The sequence below is a fragment of the Mobula birostris genome, chromosome 7 (assembly GCF_030028105.1).
Source record: "Mobula birostris isolate sMobBir1 chromosome 7, sMobBir1.hap1, whole genome shotgun sequence".
Lineage (NCBI taxonomy): Eukaryota > Metazoa > Chordata > Chondrichthyes > Myliobatiformes > Myliobatidae > Mobula > Mobula birostris.
This window is the reverse complement of record NC_092376.1, coordinates 113,761,901-113,783,286: the sequence shown is the minus strand read 5'-3', so window position 1 is coordinate 113,783,286 and position 21,386 is coordinate 113,761,901. Positions and strand designations below refer to the sequence as shown.

The 21,386-nt window shown below is 42.8% G+C and overlaps 1 protein-coding gene across 1 annotated transcript in view; it reads left to right on the top strand.

Annotated features, from left to right (window-relative positions):
• The window catches only part of rmnd5b (required for meiotic nuclear division 5 homolog B), a 50,017-nt gene extending 29,133 nt beyond the window's left edge, over positions 1-20,884 (top strand). The window contains exons 5-9 of the mRNA XM_072263637.1: positions 2,198-2,364; positions 6,498-6,663; positions 16,206-16,308; positions 16,480-16,634; positions 17,938-20,884. Coding sequence (XP_072119738.1) covers positions 2,198-2,364; positions 6,498-6,663; positions 16,206-16,308; positions 16,480-16,634; positions 17,938-18,001 — 655 coding nt within the window. The 3' untranslated portion in view covers positions 18,002-20,884. The remainder of the gene's footprint in view (positions 1-2,197; positions 2,365-6,497; positions 6,664-16,205; positions 16,309-16,479; positions 16,635-17,937) is intronic.
• The last annotated feature ends 502 nt before the right edge of the window (positions 20,885-21,386 follow it).

The window sequence follows — 21,386 nt, the reverse complement described above, 5'->3', positions numbered from 1 at the left end:
GGGGCTTCCCTTCCTCCACCATCAACTCTGCTCTCAAACGCATCTCCCCCGTTTCACGCACAATCTGCTCTCACTCCATCCTCCCGCCACCCCACTAGGAATAGGGTTCCCCTTATCCTCACCTACCACCCCACCAGCCTCCGGGTCCAACATATTCTCTGTAACATCCGCCACCTCCAACGGGATCCCACCACTAAACACATCTTTCCCTCCCCCCTCTCTCTGCTTTCCGCAAGGATCGCTCTCTACGCGACTCCCTTGTCCATTCGTCCCCCCCCCATCCCTCCCCACTGATCTCCCTCCTGGCACTTATCCTTGTAAGCGGAACAAGTGCTACACATGCCCTTACACTTCCTCCCTCACCACCATTCAGGGCCCCAAACAGTCCTTCCAGGTGAGGCGACACTTCAACTGTGAGTCGGCTGGGGTGATATACTGCGTCTAGTGCTCCCGATGTGGCCTTCTATATATTGGCGAGACCCGACGCAGACTGGGAGATCGTTTCACTGAACACCTATGCTCTGTCCGCCAGAGAAAGCAGGATCTCCCAGTGGCCACACATTTTAATTCCACGTCCCATTCCCATTCTGATATGTCTATCCACGGCCTCTTCTACTGTAAAGATGAAGCCACACTCAGGTTGGAGGAACAACACCTTATATTCCGACTGGGTAGCTTCCAACCTGTTGGCATGAACCTTGACTTCCCAAACTTCCACTAATGCCCCACCTCCCACTCGTACCCCATCCATTATTTATTTATATACACAGATTCTTTTTCTCTCTCTCCTTTTTCTCCCTCTGTCCCTCTGACTATACCCCTTGCCCATCCTCTGGGTTCCCCCCCTCCTTTTCTTTCTCCCTAGGCCTCCTGTCCCATGATCCTCTCATATCCCTTTTGCCTATCACCTGTCCAGCTCTTGGCTCCATCCCTCCTCCTCCTGTCTTCTCCTATCATTTTGGATCTCCCCCTCCCCCTCCCACTTTCAAATCCCTTACTAGCTCTTCCTTCAGTTAGTCCTGACGAAAGGTCTCGGCCTGAAATGTTGACTGTACCTCTTCCTAGAGATGCTGCCTGGCCAGCTGCGTTCACCAGCAACTTTGATGTGTGTTGCTGGAATTTCCAGCATCTGCAGAATTGCTCGTGTTTGTATTTTAGCTGTTCTCTTTCTCACTGGACACTCCAGAACTCCTGAGAGCCATGGATTCCTTCGACTGTAATGTTGTGCCTTGTCATTGTTGGCAGAGTTCAGGTACCTTTTGTGTATAATCCTCTCTACGTCTTGCTCCACCCACCCTTTTAACCAAGCGACACATACAAAATGCCTGAGGAACTCAGCAGGTGAGGCAGCATCCTTGGAAAAGAGTTAACGGTCGATGTTTCAGACCAAGAGGCACCTTCAGGACTGAAAAGGAAGGGGGAAGATACTATAATAAGAAGGTGAGGGTGTGGGAAGGAGGATGGATAGAAGGTGATAGGTGAAGCCAGGTGGATTGGAAAGGTAAAGGGCTGGAGAAGGAGGAGTCCGATAGGAGAGGAAAGTGGACCATAGGAGAAAGAAGAGGAGGAGGGGGGGACCCCGGGGAAGTGATAGGCAGGTGAGAAGAGGTAAAAGTTACAGTGGGGAGTAGAGAAAGTAGGGGAGGGGGAGGAATTTGTTTACTGGAAGGAAAAATCAATATGCCATCAGATTGGAGACTTGTGTATATAAATAACAAATAAGAAAAGGTCCCAGCAGAGGCACACCACCAGTCACAAGAAACCACCCCTGACCGTCGCTCTGAATTTACTACTAAGCCAGTAATTATGAATCCAATTAGCTACCTCTCCTCAAATCCCTTGCGACCTAACCTACCAGACGCAGAGAAAATCTGCAGATGCTGGAAATCCAAGCAACGCGCAAAGTGCTGGAGGAACTCAGCAGGTCAGGCAGCATCTATGGTGGCGGGGGGGGGGCGCGAGAGAGTACAGTCGATGTTTCGGCCGAAGCGTCGACTGTGGTTTTTTTCATAGTTGCTGCCTGGCCTGCTGAGTTCCTCCAGCATTTTGTATGTTGACCAGACTAGCCTGCCGTGTGGGGCCTTGTCAGAGGCATTTGTGTCCAGTTTCTTTCAAGTGCTTGTGAAGAATGCCATCAGTGTGATGAGCTGTTTTCTTTGTTTGAGTCTGATCTGAATGCTTTGTTTTTGTCACCTAGGTGGGCCATGACAAACCGGGAAAGACTGCTGGCTTTGAACAGTACTTTGGAGTTCAAACTGCACAGGCTGTATTTCATTAGCCTACTGACTGGAGGCATCATCAACCAAATTGAGGCACTGGAATATGCCAAGAACTTTCAGCCCTTTGCACAGCAACATCAAAGAGGTCAGCCCAGATGGGTTTGGTCAATTGTTTAAAAGACTGCTTCAAATTAAAAGCTAAGTAGCAAGCTTATAGTGGCTATATTTACAGTAAGGCAGTATGATTGAATAAACCTGTCAATCATACCAATAAACTAATGCATTTTATTAATTCTCTTACCTTTTTTTAACTTTTCTCCTCCTCTTCTCCAAACATTGATATTGTTAGTTTTAGGAGAGTATTTTACCATGTTTTTAAAATAATTTCCTGGATCTCCTATGCACCTTCCTGATGTTAAAACCTGGCAATGAGGCCATTTTTTTTGTCTCTTTTCTCCCCTCCTGTTTCAATAAGTGACTTTCATGAGAGGTTGCACTCTAGCCTAAAGGAGCAGATAGATTATCCATCTCCAAAAGCTGAAGTACCTGTCGCTAGTCCTGTGCTCCAGTTCCCTCTTGACCAATGGAGCAGAACAAGATCCTTCCTTCCTGGATCACTCATGAATGATTCTCTGTGTATCCTACCTCTGGCACTGTCCATTCAACTTGGGCATTTAATAAGAATACCAAAATGCTCAGGAGCATTTAGCATCCAAATATTTAAAGGTGTCATGATGTTTAAGGCACTGAAGTAAAAGAGAGTCACTTACCATAATGTAACAACCCATAATAAAACATACCTGTACAGTGAAGTAAATTCAGGCCCAGTGACCATAAGAGATGAGACCATTTGGCCCATTGAGTCTACTTCGCCATTTCATCATGGCTGATCCGTTTTCCCTTTCAACCCCATTCTGCCTTCTCCCCATAACCTTTCACATCCTGACTAATCAAAAACCTAACAACCTCCACCTTAAATACACCCAATGACTTGGCCTCCACAGCTGCCCGTGGCAATGAATTCCATAGATTCATCACCCTATGGCTAAAGAAATTCCTCCTCATCCCTGTTCTAAATGGATGTCCCTGCATTCTGAGGCTGTGCCTTCTGGTCCTAGACTCGCCCAGTATAAGAAACATCCTCTCCACATCCACCCTATCTGGGTCTTTCAACGTACAATAGGTTTCAGTGAGGTTCCCCTCTCATTCTTCTAAATTCCAGTGAGTACAGGCTCAGGGCCATGAAATACCCCTTTCATTTCCTGGAATAATTCTTCTTGGGCTTCTTTGAGCTGTCTCTGAGGTCAGCACATCCTTTCTTAGATAAGGGACCTAAAAATTGCTCACAATACTCCAATGCTGTCTGACCAATGCCTTATAAAGCCTCAGCATTACATTCTTGCTTTTATATTCAAGTCCTCTCTAAATGAATGCTAACATTGCACTTCCCTTCCTCATCATCAGCTCAACCTGCAAATTAACCTTCAGGGAACCCTGTACGAGGACTCCCAAAACCCTTTGCACCTTGGATTTTTGAATTTTCTGCCCACTTAGAAAATAGTCTACACTTTTATTCCTTCTACCAAAGAGCATGACTGTACACTTCCCAACACTGTATTCCATCTGCTACTTTTCCCATTCTCCTAATCTGTCCAAGTCCTACTGTAAACTCCTTGACTCCTCAACACTACCTGCCCCTCCATCTATCTTCGTATCGTCCGTGAACTTGGCAACAAAGCCTTCTATTACTCCATCAAACATGAGAGTATCTGATGGAGTAAGTCCACTTGTTTAAAAAAAACACACACACACAACCATCTCTACTAGCAGTCTCTGAAACCATTGGTATATCCACTGAATAACACAAAATATAATAATTCTACATTTACCCATGTCACACAGATTCCCTGAGCTTTGCTCATGGATACCCTATAAGCAGGTTGCTCCCTAACCAGATTTCAACCAGACTTGTACTGGTTTCCCTACATTTAGTGTTGGCACCCTACCTCATTACAGCTGTCCTTCCCTGTTGTGGTTCTGGCCTATATTAAGGGTTGTGTTTTGTTTACAGCATCATAGCAAAGCAACCCTGGAAAATCTGGTTTCATCTTGGTGCTTCTGCATTGTGTGGTAAAAGCATGATATAATATGCACAGATGTTAACTGTACATAAGGATTATTATTTTAGATTGTATCATGTGTATTTTGTCTGTATATTTACTGTGACGTGGAGGCCATTTGGCCCTTGAGCTAATGGTGGAAGAGTAATTCCACCATTCGCATTTCTCCCTTTTGTTTCATTTAACCAACTAATTACCCTTGCTTGCATTACTCACCAGCCACTGCTTACAGCATAATGACCAGTGCATTGCAGTGGGTAGAAAGCAGAGCACCATGAGGAAGTCCATGCTGTCACAGGGAAAATGTTTAATCTCTACAGAGATGACACTGGAATTCAGGATCGAACTTGGATTTAGTTCTGTGCTGCTGTGGCATCCATATTCCAGCTCTTTGATGTCGTGACAGTAGCTGATCTTCTGTTTACAGTTAGAAATCAGCACAGGAACAGGTCCTTCAGCTCACAATATCTGTGCTGACAATGATGCCAATTAAAACAGCACGTCTGCCTGCACTTTACCTCTGCCCCTCTTGCATCTTGTATACCTATTCATGCACTGACCTACAGTGGTGCTAGAAAGTTTGTGAACCCTGTAGCATTTTCCCTATTTCTGCACAAATATGACCCAAAATGTGATCAGATATTCATGTAAGTCCTAAAACTATATAGAACACAGTTAAATAAGTAACACAACAACATTATTTGTTAGTTTATTTATTGAGAAAAATGATCCAATATTACATGTTGGAAACTGCCGCTGTAGGAATAGATGGGGAAGTGAGTCAGTTTACGAAAATCAAGAGAGGCATTAGACAAGGGTGTGTTTTCTCCCCTGATTTATTTAATGTGTACAGTGAAACAATATTACAAAAAATAAGAGACATCCTGGGAATCAAAGTTGGTAGTGAAAACATCAATAATTTCAGATATGCAGATGACACTGTTAATTGCAAGTAAGGAGGAAGAACTACAAAACTTAATTGATATAATTGTTGAAGAAAGTGCAAAAATGGGTCTATCTATCAATTGCAAAAAGACAGAATGTATGGTGATATCCAAAAAGAAGGAGAATCCTATCTGCAGGCTGAGAATAAATGGGGAAGACATAAAACAAGTACAGAACTTTTGCTACTTAGGAAGCTGGGTGACATCAGATGGCAGGTGCGACATGGACATCAAAAGAAAAATAGGGATGGTAAAAGACACCTTTACGAGAATGAAGAGTATACTGACCGATACTAAACTAGGCATGACAACCCGCCTCAGAGTACTGAAATGTTACATTTATCCAGTTATGTTATATGGCTCAGAATGTTGGACAATATCTAGTAACATGAGGAAACGAATTGAAGCGGCAGAGATGTGGTTTTTGAGGAGGATACAAAGAATATCATGGACGAAATGAATAACGAGGATGTCGTGAACAGAGCAAACACAAAAAGAGAAATGTATGAGATCATGAAAGGCAACGTAACTTCATTGGACATATGATTAGGAAAGAGGAGTTAGAATACATGGTAAATATGGGAAAGATTGAAGGGAAGAAAGCAAGAGGAAGACAAAGACAATTAATAATGGAGACAACAGCCAGAGAACTGGAAATGAATGCCAATGAGTTGATCCACTTGATCCGAAACAGGAGTGTGTGGGCCACGGCAGTCAAAGCTCAAACTGGGCACGGCACCTGATGATGATAAGGCATTACCCCAAAGGTTCACATACTTTTTCCAACAAATACGTGTAATATTGGATCATCCCTCTCAATAAATAAATGAACAAGTATAATGTTTTTTGGTTATTTATTTAATCGGGTTCTCTTTATCCTGTTTTTGGACAAGTGAAGATCTGATCACATTTTAGGTCGTATTTATGCAGAAATAGAAGATTCTACAGGGTTCTCAAACTTTCTGGCACCACTGCAAATGCCTGTTGCCCACTGCAATTGCTTTTGCTTCCATTCCAAGCATCTACCACTTTTATTTAAAAACTTGCCCCATAAATTTCCTTTAAATTTTCCCCACTCTCATCAGTAATTTTTGACATTTCCGTCCTGGGAAAAGGTACTTTGTTCTACTAGTTTTCCAATGTGTTGCCCTTGGCCAGAGGCATTTTGTTGTTCTGTGAATAGCTCAACAGTAATGCAAGAGTTGTCATTGCAGACATCCAAGTGTTGATGGGAAGCCTGGTTTACCTGCGCAATGGTATTGCAAACTCCCCGTATCTTCATCTGCTGGATTCAAACCAGTGGGCAGACATCTGTGACATCTTCACCAGAGATGCCTGTGCCCTCCTCGGCCTTTCTGTTGAGTCCCCTCTGAGTGTCAGGTAAGAACAACATCACAGCTGGAATCTTTTCCCTTTTAATATTCTAATTATCTGTGACTGAATGCTAAATCATTTTAATAACTACAAGCAGATTAAGGCATTTCTAACTTGAAGTGGTGAAATTATTTCATTTTCTCTCCCAGCTGTTTCTGGCATCTCCAAGCCCGAATGCTTGAAACCGCAGTAAGCAAAACAATTCTGAATTGTCTTACTGCTTATTTCTCGCCAACTATTGGTGACAAAAATCACTGCTTTTTGAACACAAACACACAGACAACTAATGCTATTTTATAAACTTCCCTTTAAGCATGGTGCTGTGTCTAATGGCCACCCAAGTGCACGCGTCTGACGCTAGTTAGAAACTGTTCGGTAACAATCTCCTGTCGAAATTAGGTGGCATAGTACCCCAGAAAAAACGAAGGGAATCCCAGCTATTTTCTTGATTCATTTTGTTCTTTAAGAATTATTCTAAATAGGCATCTGTAAGGAAAGAAATAGCCTAGGCTGCTGACCTTTCTCTCCCCTCCCTGACGTGACAATTCCAATGCTTCTGTGGTCTCTGTCCCCACTATTGCCACATAAGTTGCTGGATCTGATGAGCACTCCCATGTTCTGACTGAAACTGGAAGGACTGGTTATCTGAAGCAGGTGAACATAGTGTGAGTCCTGAGGGCAAAAGCTTGCTTCATTGGAAGAAAAGTTGTTTCTCAAGTTTGCATTTGGCTCCTATAGACCAATATGGGGGGAGAAAGACCAGAGGTCAGAATGGGATGGGGAATTAGAGCATCAGGCACCTGAAAGTTCAAGGTCACACTTGTGAACTGAATGGAGGCATTCTGCAAAGTAATCGCCCAGTCAGTGTTCACTTTCTCCAGAGGAAAAGGCACCGAGAGTGCAAGTGCAATTCACCAAACTGGATGGGTGAATTACTGTTTCGCTTGGAAGGACTGTTTGGATAACTAGATGGTGGGAAGGAAAGCAGTAAATGTGGCTTTTCCAGTGGTTATATGGAAAGATATCATGAGAATAGGAGTGAGTGTGGGGGAAGCACAGGTAAACAGAAGTTCTGAAGGGAACAGTCCCTTTGGAATACTGAGCGGAGGGTTTGTCTGGAGGAATCTCACTGAAAGCATCAGAAGTTATGGAGGAGGAATGTGCAGCACGATGTGTGGAAGCTGAGGACAAGATTTTAGAACACAAGTGTAGGAAATGGAAAAGCAGCATTTTAGAATCCTGTCAATGATGGTAACAGTTAATTTGATCTAGTAACCAGTTTAATCTTAAGGTTTAACCTGCTGGGATGGGTGGAGAAGTGCGAGGGAGAATTAAAAGCATCAAAAGCCAGTTTGATTGGTTTGACCTCATCTCTCATATATATAAAAAAAATGCAGGCAAACCAACAATTGTAAATATAGCAGAGCAATTTCTGAAGTTTAATATATTAGTGTTTGTTTTTGCTTGTTTCTGTTCCCATGACTTCAACTGAGATCTCTTTTTTCAAACTGCTGGGAGCACAGAAGATAAAATCCCTGGGAGCCACTGGCAGAAGAGATGAGATCAGTGTGTGTCACTGCAGTTTCATCTTGCTGTTGAGTTTGGGTAGGGTTTTGCTGTAGGCTGTTTTCCTCTTCACATGATTATCATTCAGGATTAAAACAAAAACTGGTTTAAAAATTCAATGTTTTTGGATCAAATTCATAGGACTTATCCTTCATTTTGACATTAAATAGCTGCTCAGCTTTCCTTTGTTAGATATTCTGATGTGAAAGTTGTTTGTTCCATTTTGTGTAGCCAAATGAGCACTAGTTATACAGTAGAATTACAGAGCAGAGAGACTTGTGCAAATGTTTCATTCCGTCTCTTTCCACAACCTTTGGTTTTATTGTAAAGTTGTTTCTTCCAGCATTTTGCATCAAAGTGGGGATATTACGAAGCTGCAATTCTACATATTCTGACCCCACACTTCTGTCCATCTTCTGCAATCTTGGCTTTTGGGTAAATAGTCAGGCTGCAGTCCTCCAGTGGATAAACTGGTTGGAGCACTAAATTACGGACAGTGTCATTTTTTTCATCTGGCCCGTTATAAACTTGTATTGTGCATTTGGCCACTCTTGCCTGAATCTAGCAAAGACTACATCAACTGGAATCTGCATCCACAGGAAGTGAAGACATCAACTCTGCTGTCAGTCACTATCTAAACAATATCCTCTGACTTTTTTTTTGGAGATGTATGATCAATGTAGAGTGTTAAAAGAGTACCATTCAAACAGCTTCCATCACAAGAGCTTTGTCCTGTGCAATTGGATCTCCAGGGAGGTATGGCTTAAAGGCTATCATGCAATAACCCCACATGTCTAACATAACAGCATATTCCTATACAAAAAAAAAACAGGAAGTGTTAATACATCTAATTGCAAATAAAAAGTATCTTTTTTGATTAGATGTAACATTTTTTTCTGAAGATTGACAATGTATGTTCCCATAAATTAGTTTTTAATATATTCCATAAGATCTATAAGCCAAATCCATTTGATCCAAATCCTCAGCACTTGCAGCATCTGGTCGATGTTTGTTTTGTGGAAATGAGACAGTGGGCTCAATAAATTACTTTGTTCAAAGTCCCAATATAATCAGGAGTGGCTTAGACTACAACTATCTTGTACCAATTTTTTCCATTTGCCTTCCTTGTAACTGTCAGAATGAAGCTTTTCTTTGCTGAGAGGAATGCTTGTAACAACTGGGGCGATACAGTTCCTGTTCTTAAATTCAGCATGAATTAGGCAGAAGAGGCAATCAGAATTGGGCAATCTAAATTGTGCAGAAGTAAGAGAGGTGAGTGTGGATATCAGACTGCTGGAAAATGACGCTGCGTAGGTAGTGATGGGAGACAGAAATAGTAGGTGAACTCGTATTTACAAAAAGTCTTCGCTGTGGAAGACATCAAAGAAATTCAAGAGTGTTAGGGGGCAGAGGTGAGTGTAGTTGCCATTACTAAGCAGAAGTTGCTTGGGAAACTAAAAGATCTGAAGTTAGGTAAGTCACCTGGAACCAGATGTGCTATATCCACAGAGCCCTGAAAGATGTAGCTGAAGAGATTGTGGAGTCATTAGTAATAATCACTAGAGTCACTAGATTCTGCAAAGGTTCCGGAGGATTAGAAAATTGCAATTGTCACTCAACTCTTTAAAGAGGAATGCAGAAGAAAGGAAATTATAGGCCATTTAGCCTGACTTCAGTGGATGGTCAGATCTTAGAGGTCCATTATTAAGGACGAGGTTTCAGGGTACTTGGAGGCACATGATAAAATAGGCCAACATCAGCATGGTTTTCTTAAGGGGAAATATTGCCTGACAAATCTGTTGGAATTCTTTAAGGAAATATCATGCAGGATAGACAAAAGAGAGTCAGTAGATGTGGTTTATTTGGGTTTTCAGAAGGTCTTTGACAAGGTGCTGCACATGTGGCTGCTTAACAAAATAAGAGCCCATGGTATTACAGGAAAGATACTAGGACGGACAGGGAGGTTGGCTGACCGGCAAGAGGCAGAGTCGGAATAAAGAGGGACATTTCTGGTTGGCTGCTAGTGACTAGTGATGTTCTGGAGGGGTCGGTGGTGTGACTGCCTCTTTTCACTTTATATGTCAATGATTTAGATGACAGAATTGATGCTTTATAACCAAGTTTGCAGATAATTCAATGATAGGTGCAGGGGCAGGTAGTATTGAATTGAATTGACTATTACTTACATCCTTCACATACATGAGGAGTAAAAATCTTTGTTATGCCTCCATCTAAATGTGCAATGTGCAACTTATAGTAATTTGTAGTAAACAGCATGTACAACAGGACAGTCAGTATAGCATAGAAATACAGTTGTATCAGTGTGAATGAACCAGTCTGACGGCCTGGTGGAAGAAGCTGTCCTGGAGCCTGTCGGTCCTGGCTTTTATGCTGCAGTATTGTTTCCCAGATAGCAGCTGCTGGAACAGTCTGTGGTTGGGGTGACTCGGGTTCCCAATGATCCTTTGGGCCCTTTTTACACACCTGTCTTTGTAAATGTCCTGAATGGTGGGAAGTTCCCATCTACAGATGCGCTGGGCTGTCCGCACCACTCTCTGCAGAGTCCTGTGATTGAGTGAAGTACAGTTCCCATACCAGGCAGTGATGCAGCCAGTCAGGATGCTCTCAATTGTGCTCCCATAGAAAGTTCTTAGGATTTGGGGGCCCACACCAAATTTCCTCAACCATCTGAGGTGAAAGAGGTGCTGTTGTACTACTTTCACCACACAGCTGGTATGTACAGACCACATGAGATCCTCTGTAATGTGTATGCTGAGGAACTTAAAGCTGTTCGCCCTCTCGACCCCAGATCCATTGATGTCAATAGGGGTTAGCCTGTCTCCATTCCTCCTTACAACCAGCTCCTTCGTTTTTGCGACGTTGAGGGAGAGGTTGTTTTCTTGACACCACTGTGTCAGGGCGATGACTTCCTCTCTGTAGGCTGCCTCATTATTATTTGAGATTAGGCCAATCAGTGTAGTGTCGTCCCCAAATTTAAGTAGCAGATTGGAGCGACACAGTCATGGGTATACAGAGAGTAAAGGAGGGGGCTTAGTACACAGCCCTGGGGGGCACCTGTGTTGAGGGTCAGAGGGCAGAGATGAGGGAGCCCACCCTTACCACCTGCCGGCGATCTGACAGGAAATCCAGGATCCAGCTACACTATGCAGGGTGAAGGCTGAGGTCTCTGAGCTTCTTGTCAAGCCTACATGAATTATGGTGTTGAATCCAAGAACAGCATTCTCACATAAGCATCCTTCTCCAGGTATGCTGTGTAGAGCAGTGACTATTGCGTCATCTGTCAATCGGTTGTGTCAGGCGAATTCTAGGGGTCCAGTGTGGGTGGTAGCATGTTACAGACGTAGTCCTTGACCAGCCTCTCAAAGCATTTGCTTACTATTGAGGTGAGTGTGACAGGATGCCAGTCGTTCAGACATGTTACCCTGGTCTTTTTAGGTACAGGGACAATGGTGGACGTTTTGAAGCAGGAGGGCACACTACACTGGGAGAGGGAGAGATTAAAAGTATCTGTAAACACACTGGTCAGTTGTGCCATGCACATCCTGAGTACTCGTTCTGGTCCCGCAGCCTTGCGACTGTCCACTCGTTGGAAACACCTGCGTACTTCAGCCTCAGAGATGACCAAGGCGCAGGTTGCTTCGGGGGCTCAGTGTTGGCAACATCAAACCAAGCATAAAGAAGATTTATCTGGGAGAGAGTCAGTGACTGCATTTAGCTTTAAAGTCTGCAATGGTGTGCAGACCTTGCAATAAGCTGTGTGTATTGTTGGTATAAAGTTGTGTCTAGATCTTGCCCCTGTATTTTTGTTTTGCTGCCTTGATGACTTTGAGCAGATCGTAGCCGCATTTCTTGAGCTCCTGCTGTTTACCAGCAATGTCTCGCATGGAACTGTTGATCCAGTGTTTCTGGTTTGGGTAGACCCTGACCAATTTCTGGGGAACAACATCCTGGATGCACTTCCGGACGAAGCTCATGACCTCTTCCGTGAACTCGGAGACATCCTCAACGTGAAAGACATTCCATTTGGCATCATCAAAGCAGTTCTATAGCATGGAGGCCGATTGGTTGGACCAGTAGTGGATGGTTTTAACAATGGCCGCCTCTTGTTTCAGCTTCTGATTGTACATGGGCAGAAGCAAGATGGAGGAGTGATCTGATTTTCCAAACAGTGGATGGGGGAGTGCTTTGTAAGCGTCGCGGAAGGGAGAGTAGCAGTGGTTGTGTGCTCACCTGGATGTGTTGACAAAACTTCACAGAGTCTTTAGACAGTGACACTATTAAAGTCACTGGCGACGATAAAGGCAGCCTCTGGGTGTGCCGTCTCCAGGGTGTTGATGGCCTTGTACAGTTCCTTGAGAGCCAGGTTGGTATCAGCCTGTGGTGGAATATACACAACTGTGATAATAACAGCCATGCCCTCCCAAGGCAGCCACAAAGGTCTACACAGCAGCACAAGGTACTCCAGATCCAGGGAACAATAGGATTTGAGGGCATGCACATTCCCAGGGGTTGCACCAAATATTATTGGCCATGAAGCATACCCCTACTCCTTTACTCTTCCCAGAGAGGTTTTTTCACCTGTCCACCCAGAACAGGGAACCCAGAGGGCTCGATGGCACAATCCGGTATCCCCGCCATCAGCCAGGTCTCCAGAAGCACTAACCATTACATTCCTTTGTTTCCTGCCGATAGGAGGTTTTGGCTCTCAGTTTGCACAGCTTGTTGTCCAGGGACTGAACGTTACCTCGGAGTATGCTGGGGAGCGACAGCCGATTAGCACGCCGGCCCTTTTACCTCGCCTCCGGCGCCACTTCCGGGGTAATGAGCCTCCCATGGATCGTGCAAGCAGGGGTCCCCAGTGTAGAAAAGGCGGCACATAGTGGGTAAACGTCTTCCCGATGTTCAGGAGAGTCAGTCAATCATAACTGATGTGACTATCAGCTTCTTGAACAAGAAATGCCAAGGAAATTGCAGAAATTAGCAGTACACTGTAAAGTTGGAACGGAGCCCACAACACGGCCGCTGTACGCGGCGCTATCTGTAGAAGTAGGGAGTCTGCAGAAGGACTTGGACAGGTTAGGAGAACGAGCAAACTGGCAGATGGAATGCAGTAGAGATGTGTATGGTCATGTATTTTGGTAGATAGAATAGAGACATAGACTATTTCCTCAACAGGGATCAATTTCAGAAATCAGATATTCAAAGGGACTTGGTGTCCTTGTGCAAGATTCCCTAATGGTTAACTTGCAGGTTGAGACAGTGGTCATGAACTGGCAAGGCAAGTGCAATGTCAGCATAGATAAAAGCAAGGATGTAATACTGAGGCTTTGTAAGACACTAGGGAGGCCTCATTTGGAGTATTGTGAGCAGTTTTGGGCCCCTTATCTAAGAAAGGATGTGCTGACATTAGAGAGGGTCCAGAGGAAGTTCATGAGAATTATTCCAGTAATGAAAGAGTTAACATGTGAGTTTGATGGTTCTGGGCCTGTACTTGCTGGAGTTTAGAAGAGTGAGGGGGTATCTCATTGAAACCTATCAAATATTGGAAGGCCTAGATAGAGTAGATGCAGAGAGGATGCTCCTAAAGTGGGGGAATTTAGGTCTAGAGGGCACAGCCTCTGAATGCAAGAGCATCCCTTGAGAACAGATGAGGAATTTCTTTAGCCAGAGGGTGGAGAATCTGTGGAATTCTTTGCTGTAGTCAGGTGTGGAGGCCGAGTCATTGGGTATATTTAAAGCAGAGGTTGGTAGGCTCTTGATTACTAAGGGTGTAAGTAGTTATCAAGAGAATGGGGTTGAGAGGGATAATAAATTGGCTGTGATGAAATGGCGGAGAAGACTCCAGGCTGAAATAGTTCCATGTCTTATGGTCTTGTGAGATTTTATGTGAGAAATATGCAAACAGTTAGATGGATTGCGTAGGTGTAAATGTGCTTGCACAAGGCTCGATTGAAAGTTAGCTGAGTGAGGAACTGGAACAATTTGTTCCAGAAAGAGCCAGCAATCTTTATGAGGGTGGCATAAGGAATAGTAGAGTCTGGAGCAGAAATTGGTTTGAACTGGCTTAGAGTTTGTGGGGAAAACCAGCGATTGAACCATGGACAATTTGGAAGCTCTCAAACCTGATGCTGCAGAGCAGCTGGGGGTTTCAACTGAATTTAATAGAGGTGTTCTTAAAAAAATCAATTATTTTGTTGAAGCAATACAAAAATAACTAGCAAAAAGAACAATGGAGGAAACAAGACAAAATGTCTTCATGCCAGGTGCTATTAAGGTCTGGATTTACCTGGGTATTGGTACAAAATTCAGCAGTAAATTTTACAAGGGGAATTAGAGGAGGACTTGGACAGAAAGTACTTACAGACGCTTGCATGAAGAGCCATGAATTTGAGGCTAATTTAGTAGCTCTTAAAAAGTTGGGATAGGCACATAGTACTAAATGCTGCCTTTTGTGATGCAGGATTCTAGTTGCTTGTGTTTCTGAAAATTGTTCAGTTTAAATCAGTCTTTCTCAACCCTTTTGCCCTGGAGGAACCCCTGAAATAATTTTCAGGTCTTGGGGAACCCTTGCGTAAAAATTATTATATCTAGAACTAACGGTTCGTTAGCATGACTAGTAAGTTGTAGATATAATAATCCAAAAATAATTATCAATGCTCTTTTGAGTAGGGAATGAATTTTTAGTCAACCTTTCTTGATAAAAGAGCAGGTAGTTAAGCTTAGCTTGCCTTTCTTGAAATTAAGCTTTACCTTTCATAAATTTTAAAAACTCATAAGGAAAACATAATAAATTTCTGTTAAGTAACTGGCTTAAGCCAAATTGGGACTTAATTTTTCTAAAGATAGGCTCGGTAGGTTTAATTTAAATAAAAGTTTTAAATTGATTTTAATGCTATTTACAATATGAAAATTTATTGACGTTATTGAACAGTAAAGCTACTAAAAACCATAAGCCAAAGTAATAGGAATAAAAATATAGCCTAAGACACAATTTTATACAAGACTTTGAAAAAACATTTTCTTACTAAGTGACATGATCAAGCTCAAATATAGGCCTAGCATGTGAAACCTGTGCTTGTTTTTGTTTTGCTGCACCAATACTCGTTTCTGCTTCGAACTTGAGATAACCGCATGCAGATTTCACCCTCAACTGAAATGAGATGATTTATATCCTTGCTTTTGATGCTTGTGAAACAAGAAAAAGCTTGCTCACACATGTAAACTGCACCAAAATGTTCATTGCTTTCCCATGAATGGCTGGATACTCTTTCTTAGAAATCCAGAACTTGTCCAGGGACAGGTCAGTAAGTCTCATCTTGAATGCACGATCAGACTGCAGCTCAAAGTTCTTCCTCTTCCCTCGAGGTCAGGTTCTCTGGCTGAGCAGTCGATTCAGAGAAAGGGTCCCTCACCCGGTCATACACTTGTGTGGAAAGGGATAAAAAATACTGTTCAGTTTTGGTCTGCAGTTCTTCCAGGTGGTTTTCAATAAGACTCAAGACTTTCTGATATCCTTCCTCACTCTCAAGCCCAGGCCAGCAGCTGAGTCGCGCTGCGTAAAAATTCCTCCTTTAGAATGAAAATTTCCCTCCAATCTGCTGCTACACTAGTAGAGTTTGTTTGCCCCCATAAGTCAGTCAGCAGTGCGCAAGGGGAAGTTGGGGAGGAAAAGGCTGACGGCACAGCCCAAGTTGGGTGAGTCCATCCCGTGCTCGGAAGACAAAGTAAAGATACATTCCTCACATCCTATTTTTCCTGATAAGATTGTCAATTAATGGGGAGGGGTTGGTGGGAAGTGGAGAAGATGGTAACCTTTTGCCAACTCTAAGGCTTTTCTACTATCTTGAAGTGGGCAGTGCCGTGGAATGATGTTTTGTTAAACAAGATGACATTTCCAATCCACAACTGATCTTGCTCTTTGTCCAGAGACACTCCCGTTGACAATATTCTTTCTTTCACAGCTTTTCTGCTGGATGTCTGGCATTGCCAGTTCTGCTGAATATTAAGGCAGTAATTGAACAGCGACAGTGCACGGGGATATGGAGCCAAAAGGACGAGCTTCCGGTGAGTATTGCCTATTGATGTCACATTAGCAGATTCTAAACAACATTCTGTTTTAGCGGTATGTCCGCTGACTGGCTGTACACCTCGGAAAGAACCAAATTCCTGCAGAATTAATGTTACCCCTCACCCAGGAAGAGAAGCAAAAATGTACTGTCCTTTTCTTTCTTTCAGATTGAGATTGAGCTGGGGAAGAAGTGCTGGTACCACTCTGTGTTTGCCTGCCCCATCCTCCGACAGCAGGCTACTGAGTCCAATCCTCCGATGAAACTGATCTGCGGACACGTCATCTCCAGAGATGCGTTGAACAAACTGATCAACGGCGGGAAGTAAGTACTACAGATGCAGTGACTGTCACATGTGGTTGGTGGAAATTGTGATTTTCTGAAAGTGGCTGCTGGCTTGGGGATGGGAAGTAATATTTTGTTAGGTGTAAAGAAATGCAGCCTCTAACTTGTATAGCGTTGTCCTCCATGTATTCTGTTTTACTCATTCCCACTGCCTCCCTAGTACATAACTGGCTGGATTTGTTGGTTTCACTCCCTCAGGCCTATCTCTGCATTGCATTGACTTCAGTATCAATCACGAACACTATGGCTCTTTATTCGAAGTACATTTATTATCAAAGTATGTATGCAGTATACAACCCTGAGATTTGTCTTCCCCACACTCACCCGTGAAATAAAGAAAACACTGGAACCTGTTCAAAGGAGCGCAGGCACACACTACACCCATACACTGCAAGAAAGGGAGAAGAATGAGCAAAAATCACAGAATATAAAACAAAATCAAGAGTTCAGTTCAATCTAGTTATCGGCAGACTGCTCCAACCAAAATCCCCCAAAATAGCAACAAAAAAAGGAGCAGCCGGAAACACATCATAACTGCACAGTGAACAACAGAGTCCAATCCACAAACAGCGTCGATTAAACCTTGCCCAAGACCCAGGACTCCAGCACAATCCTCCGGCAGCATCGAGAGAGAGAGACCATCACACACAGACATCTTCCTCTGGCATCAGTGAGCAAGAGGCTGGTAGACGGTGCTGAACACCCACTTGCTTTCCACTCTCGCCTCGATTATTTCAATCTTCCTTGACATTTTAATCGGCAACAAATGGAGCCAATCACAGGCTCGTGCCCCATCTCCAGGCTCCTTGGCCTCGAGGCCAAACGCTTTGCTCAAAGCTTCACCGAACGCCCTGGGAGACAGCAAAGTGCCAGATCGCTCAATCAGCCCAAAAACACACCACTCAAATGTAGATCACAGGCTGCAACAGTAGCAGAAACACATTTGAAAAGAAAAAGGGACAAAAGTAATAGTTTCATGAACCATCTGGAGGATGTCGCCTTTTGCCATGTTCTCTGCTGCCATCATCATCCTTGTGATATAGGTGGATGCTACAGTTTTTAAGAAGGCACAGTCTTTGCCTTGGTACTAATCTCAACTAACTAATTTCAACCAACATGCAGCAAATATGATCCTCTAATGCTTTGTGGAAACTCATTGATTATAGCTTGCAAAGGTGTTGATGTTTGCCTGACAACATATTTAACGTAGATTTAATGACTCTTTGTTTTGAGCAATGAGATCTGTTCCTGTATCAATTCTTTCGTGTTTCTTTTTGTGCAGATTAAAGTGCCCCTATTGTCCGATGGAACAAGCTCCCTCTGATGCTAAACAGATCTATTTCTGAAGGCCGTATTTGAGATCAGTGGACATTGTGCTTCCTGTTGGAGAAGAGCTGTTACTAGGGTGTGTCTGTGTAACTGTGACCAGCCTAGCCTGCTTGATGGTGTGAATGTGATTTGCCCTGGATGGAGCTAAAGGGGATTATAGGAGACGTGTTTTGATGGTTCCCTGCTCACCCAGCCGCTGTGGGATCTGTACTTCATTTGCACTAGTCTAGAACCTGGATTAGCCATTAAATCCCACCTAATTTTTCTTTTGTCCTAATTGCAAGTGCTTAGCAAATATCATGTAGTTTAAGTACCATTAACGAGTACTTAAGTACAACTAATCTGTTGCCATCGAATATTAGCAGCACCCACCATAAACATTTTGCTGTGGAGTTGTCCTTGCCAGTGGAGCTCAAGTGGATTAATTAAAAGCTGTACATTGACACTTTTCACTATTATAAGGTTGAATGGTATATACATGTTTTGAGTTCACTTTGTTCCATTTTTTTTCCCCCCACTGTTGAGTTTGGGTATGTCAATCACAGTATGCTCTATCCTCCGTTCCTTTCTTCCCTCCCCGAGCAGCATCATTAACCCTAGTTTTAGGAGATCTCCATTGCAGTACTATCAAAGCTAGTGAGCAGTATTTTTAGGGTATTGTAACTAAGTGAGGCTGCTTTGATATTTCTGAGTGCTTTGGAGAACGTGACTTGGTAATGGACCTGCAGCTGTGGATCACATCTGGTATTCACTGAAATCAATCCCCAAGTGGAAGCAGAAGGTAAAAGGATGTCCACCAGTGTAACTCCTACTCTTTACAAATAGACCTATGACTTGTTTCATAACGACATCCCACCCCCCACCGCGCAGTATTTTTTAAGGACTGTGTTGATGACATTTGGCAATAACTCGCAGCGGATTTTGAATCCTAAGCCTTGGAAAAAGTGACGTACCTCACTATTCCTGTTACTTTCATCAACAGCAGTTTCACATGAATTTAATTTAGAATGTTTTGTTCTGATACTTGCTGCATCTCACTGAACATATTGGTGAAGCTGTGCAAAAAAAATACCAAGCTTGTTGTGTTTCCAGTTATAATCAGGGCAAAAGTAGGAAACCAGTTGCGTTCCTGAGCTGGGAGACCGAGGGAAGCTACGTGGTAATCTCACTCTTCATCCAGTTTAAGATGTTAATCAGGTCGGACTGATGAGGGTGCCTGTAACAGCCACCCTAGTTGCTGACTTTGCCTGTAGGGTTGGCTGGAGTCTCATTTGCAGGCTAACAGTTTATGCATGGGTGAGAGGTCTGCCAGTGCCCCTTGTAACCATTCCCCAGCTACACTCACTGCCTCAGTGGAGAGATTGCATCAAATTGTATTGTTTCCTTGATAACAGATGTGAAGACCCCTGGGAAGAGACTGGGGTTGAGGTATGGTGAATGGCTATTCAGTGTTTTTCAGAAATCAGCTTTTAAATTTAATGTTTTATTTATTAGTCTACTTTATCTTTTTTTATAACTATTCATGATTTAGTTTATCTGTGACCCTATTAATTGTCCTATTGCAGACTGTTATCTACAATGCATCATCATAACTTCCTTTTACATTGGTATTGAATGAGTGGTACTAGCAAGTCAGTCCTGACCTACAATACATTGATTGTAACTGTGGGTGTGGCAAGGGCAGGGGAAAAGAAAATGCTTGATTGTTTATTATTTGTTTCAGAAATTCCAATGACCTGTTAATTATAAACTTGTGTCTGAAAAGCAGTCACCCTAATTGTTCTTTGTGAAGTACGCATAAAATCCCAGATGATTGGTCACCATGCAATAGTTTGATCAGCAGTTCCGTAGACTGGGAGTGAAGAGAATCAGTTAGATTAAGAGGATTAAGTAAATAAAAAGGACCTAGTGCTTAAGTAAATGTCACAAACTGGGTCAAACAAATAGCATTGAGCAGAGACTGCAGTAGATGAAAACTTCTGCCACGCTACCAGTCTGCTAAGAAGCTGAGGGAACGTCTTACACTTTTATTTGTCTTCTGAATACTTTTTAATAGATATTTACTTTGATCTTGTCCTTTTGATTTATCCTTCCCACTGTGTCATGCAACTGCCAAAGACACTTATTGATTAAAAATGTTCTGCAAAGGAGGCTTCCTTCCTTGTCCATCCCTGTGGATACAAAAATTGGGTTCTGCTCACATCCCTTTATTAGCAGTGCTGAGAAGATGGGAAATGGGTAGAAATCAATGACTTGACTTGGATAAATGGCATAAGATGGGAGGTTTCAGCACATTGGGGTTTCCCTAGGTTATGAATGTAAAATACTCAACATCACTGTCGACAGTAATTAATCCTTCAAAGGTATTAAGATATTATAATTGCAGGTGTCAGAATCAATTGTGATAGACAACGTAAAACCCGGACTAGGCTGCAATTCCTAACATGCACATACAGTTTGTAAAGAGATGAGTTTAATAATGGATGGCATGGTTGCTAAGCAAACAGGGAACATAGTTCTTAAACTATGCTCAGAGTTTTTATTTGAAAAGGGAGTACATTTTCCTATTGTGTTTGTGAAACATCACAATCACTAGGGTGGCAAATGACCATCCCTCACCACATTCTCACTTTATTCTTGTTTGGATGGTGTGTAAACATAGGAAAAAAGGGGGAGATTGCACCATTTGACCAACTGTAATTTTAGTCCCTCGTTTACCTGTCACCAGACCTCCCACAAAACCAGAAGAATGCAAAGGAACGGTCATGGAATATCCTGAAATCACCAGTTTCAGGAGTTTGATAATTTTAGACTGATACGTGACTTTTAATTTTGTTACCCATAATATAATTTATGTTATATAACAAATGTTTAATAAATATGTTGAAGTGCTTGAATGATTGAAATTGCTTTTCTGTTTTTTGCAATTTTTATACTGTGGATAAAAATGTTTGATTAGTTTTTTACATGTGGTTGGGATTGGTGGGCAGGAATATCAAGTTCCTCGCTGTATACTGGAACACTGCGGTTTAGTCTGATGTCTTCACAAGGAAAGAAATGCCATCCTTCAAGATGCCAAAGGTGAAGAAGTGAGCTGTAGGACCTGGGTACTTTCAACACTTGCTCTAGTGACAGTTGTATGATTTTCTTAGACATCCTTCCTTCTGTTGATGATATTTATTCATGATCAATATAAAGAACATAGAACATAGACTAGTACAGCACAGTACAGGCCCTTCGGCTCACAATGTTGTGCTGACCCTTAAACCCTGCCTCCCATATAACCCCCCCCACCTTAAATTCCTCCATATACCTGTCTAGTAGTCTCTTAAATTTCACTAGTGTATCTGTCTCCACCACTGACTCAGGCAGTGCATTCCACGCACCAACCACTCTCTTGAG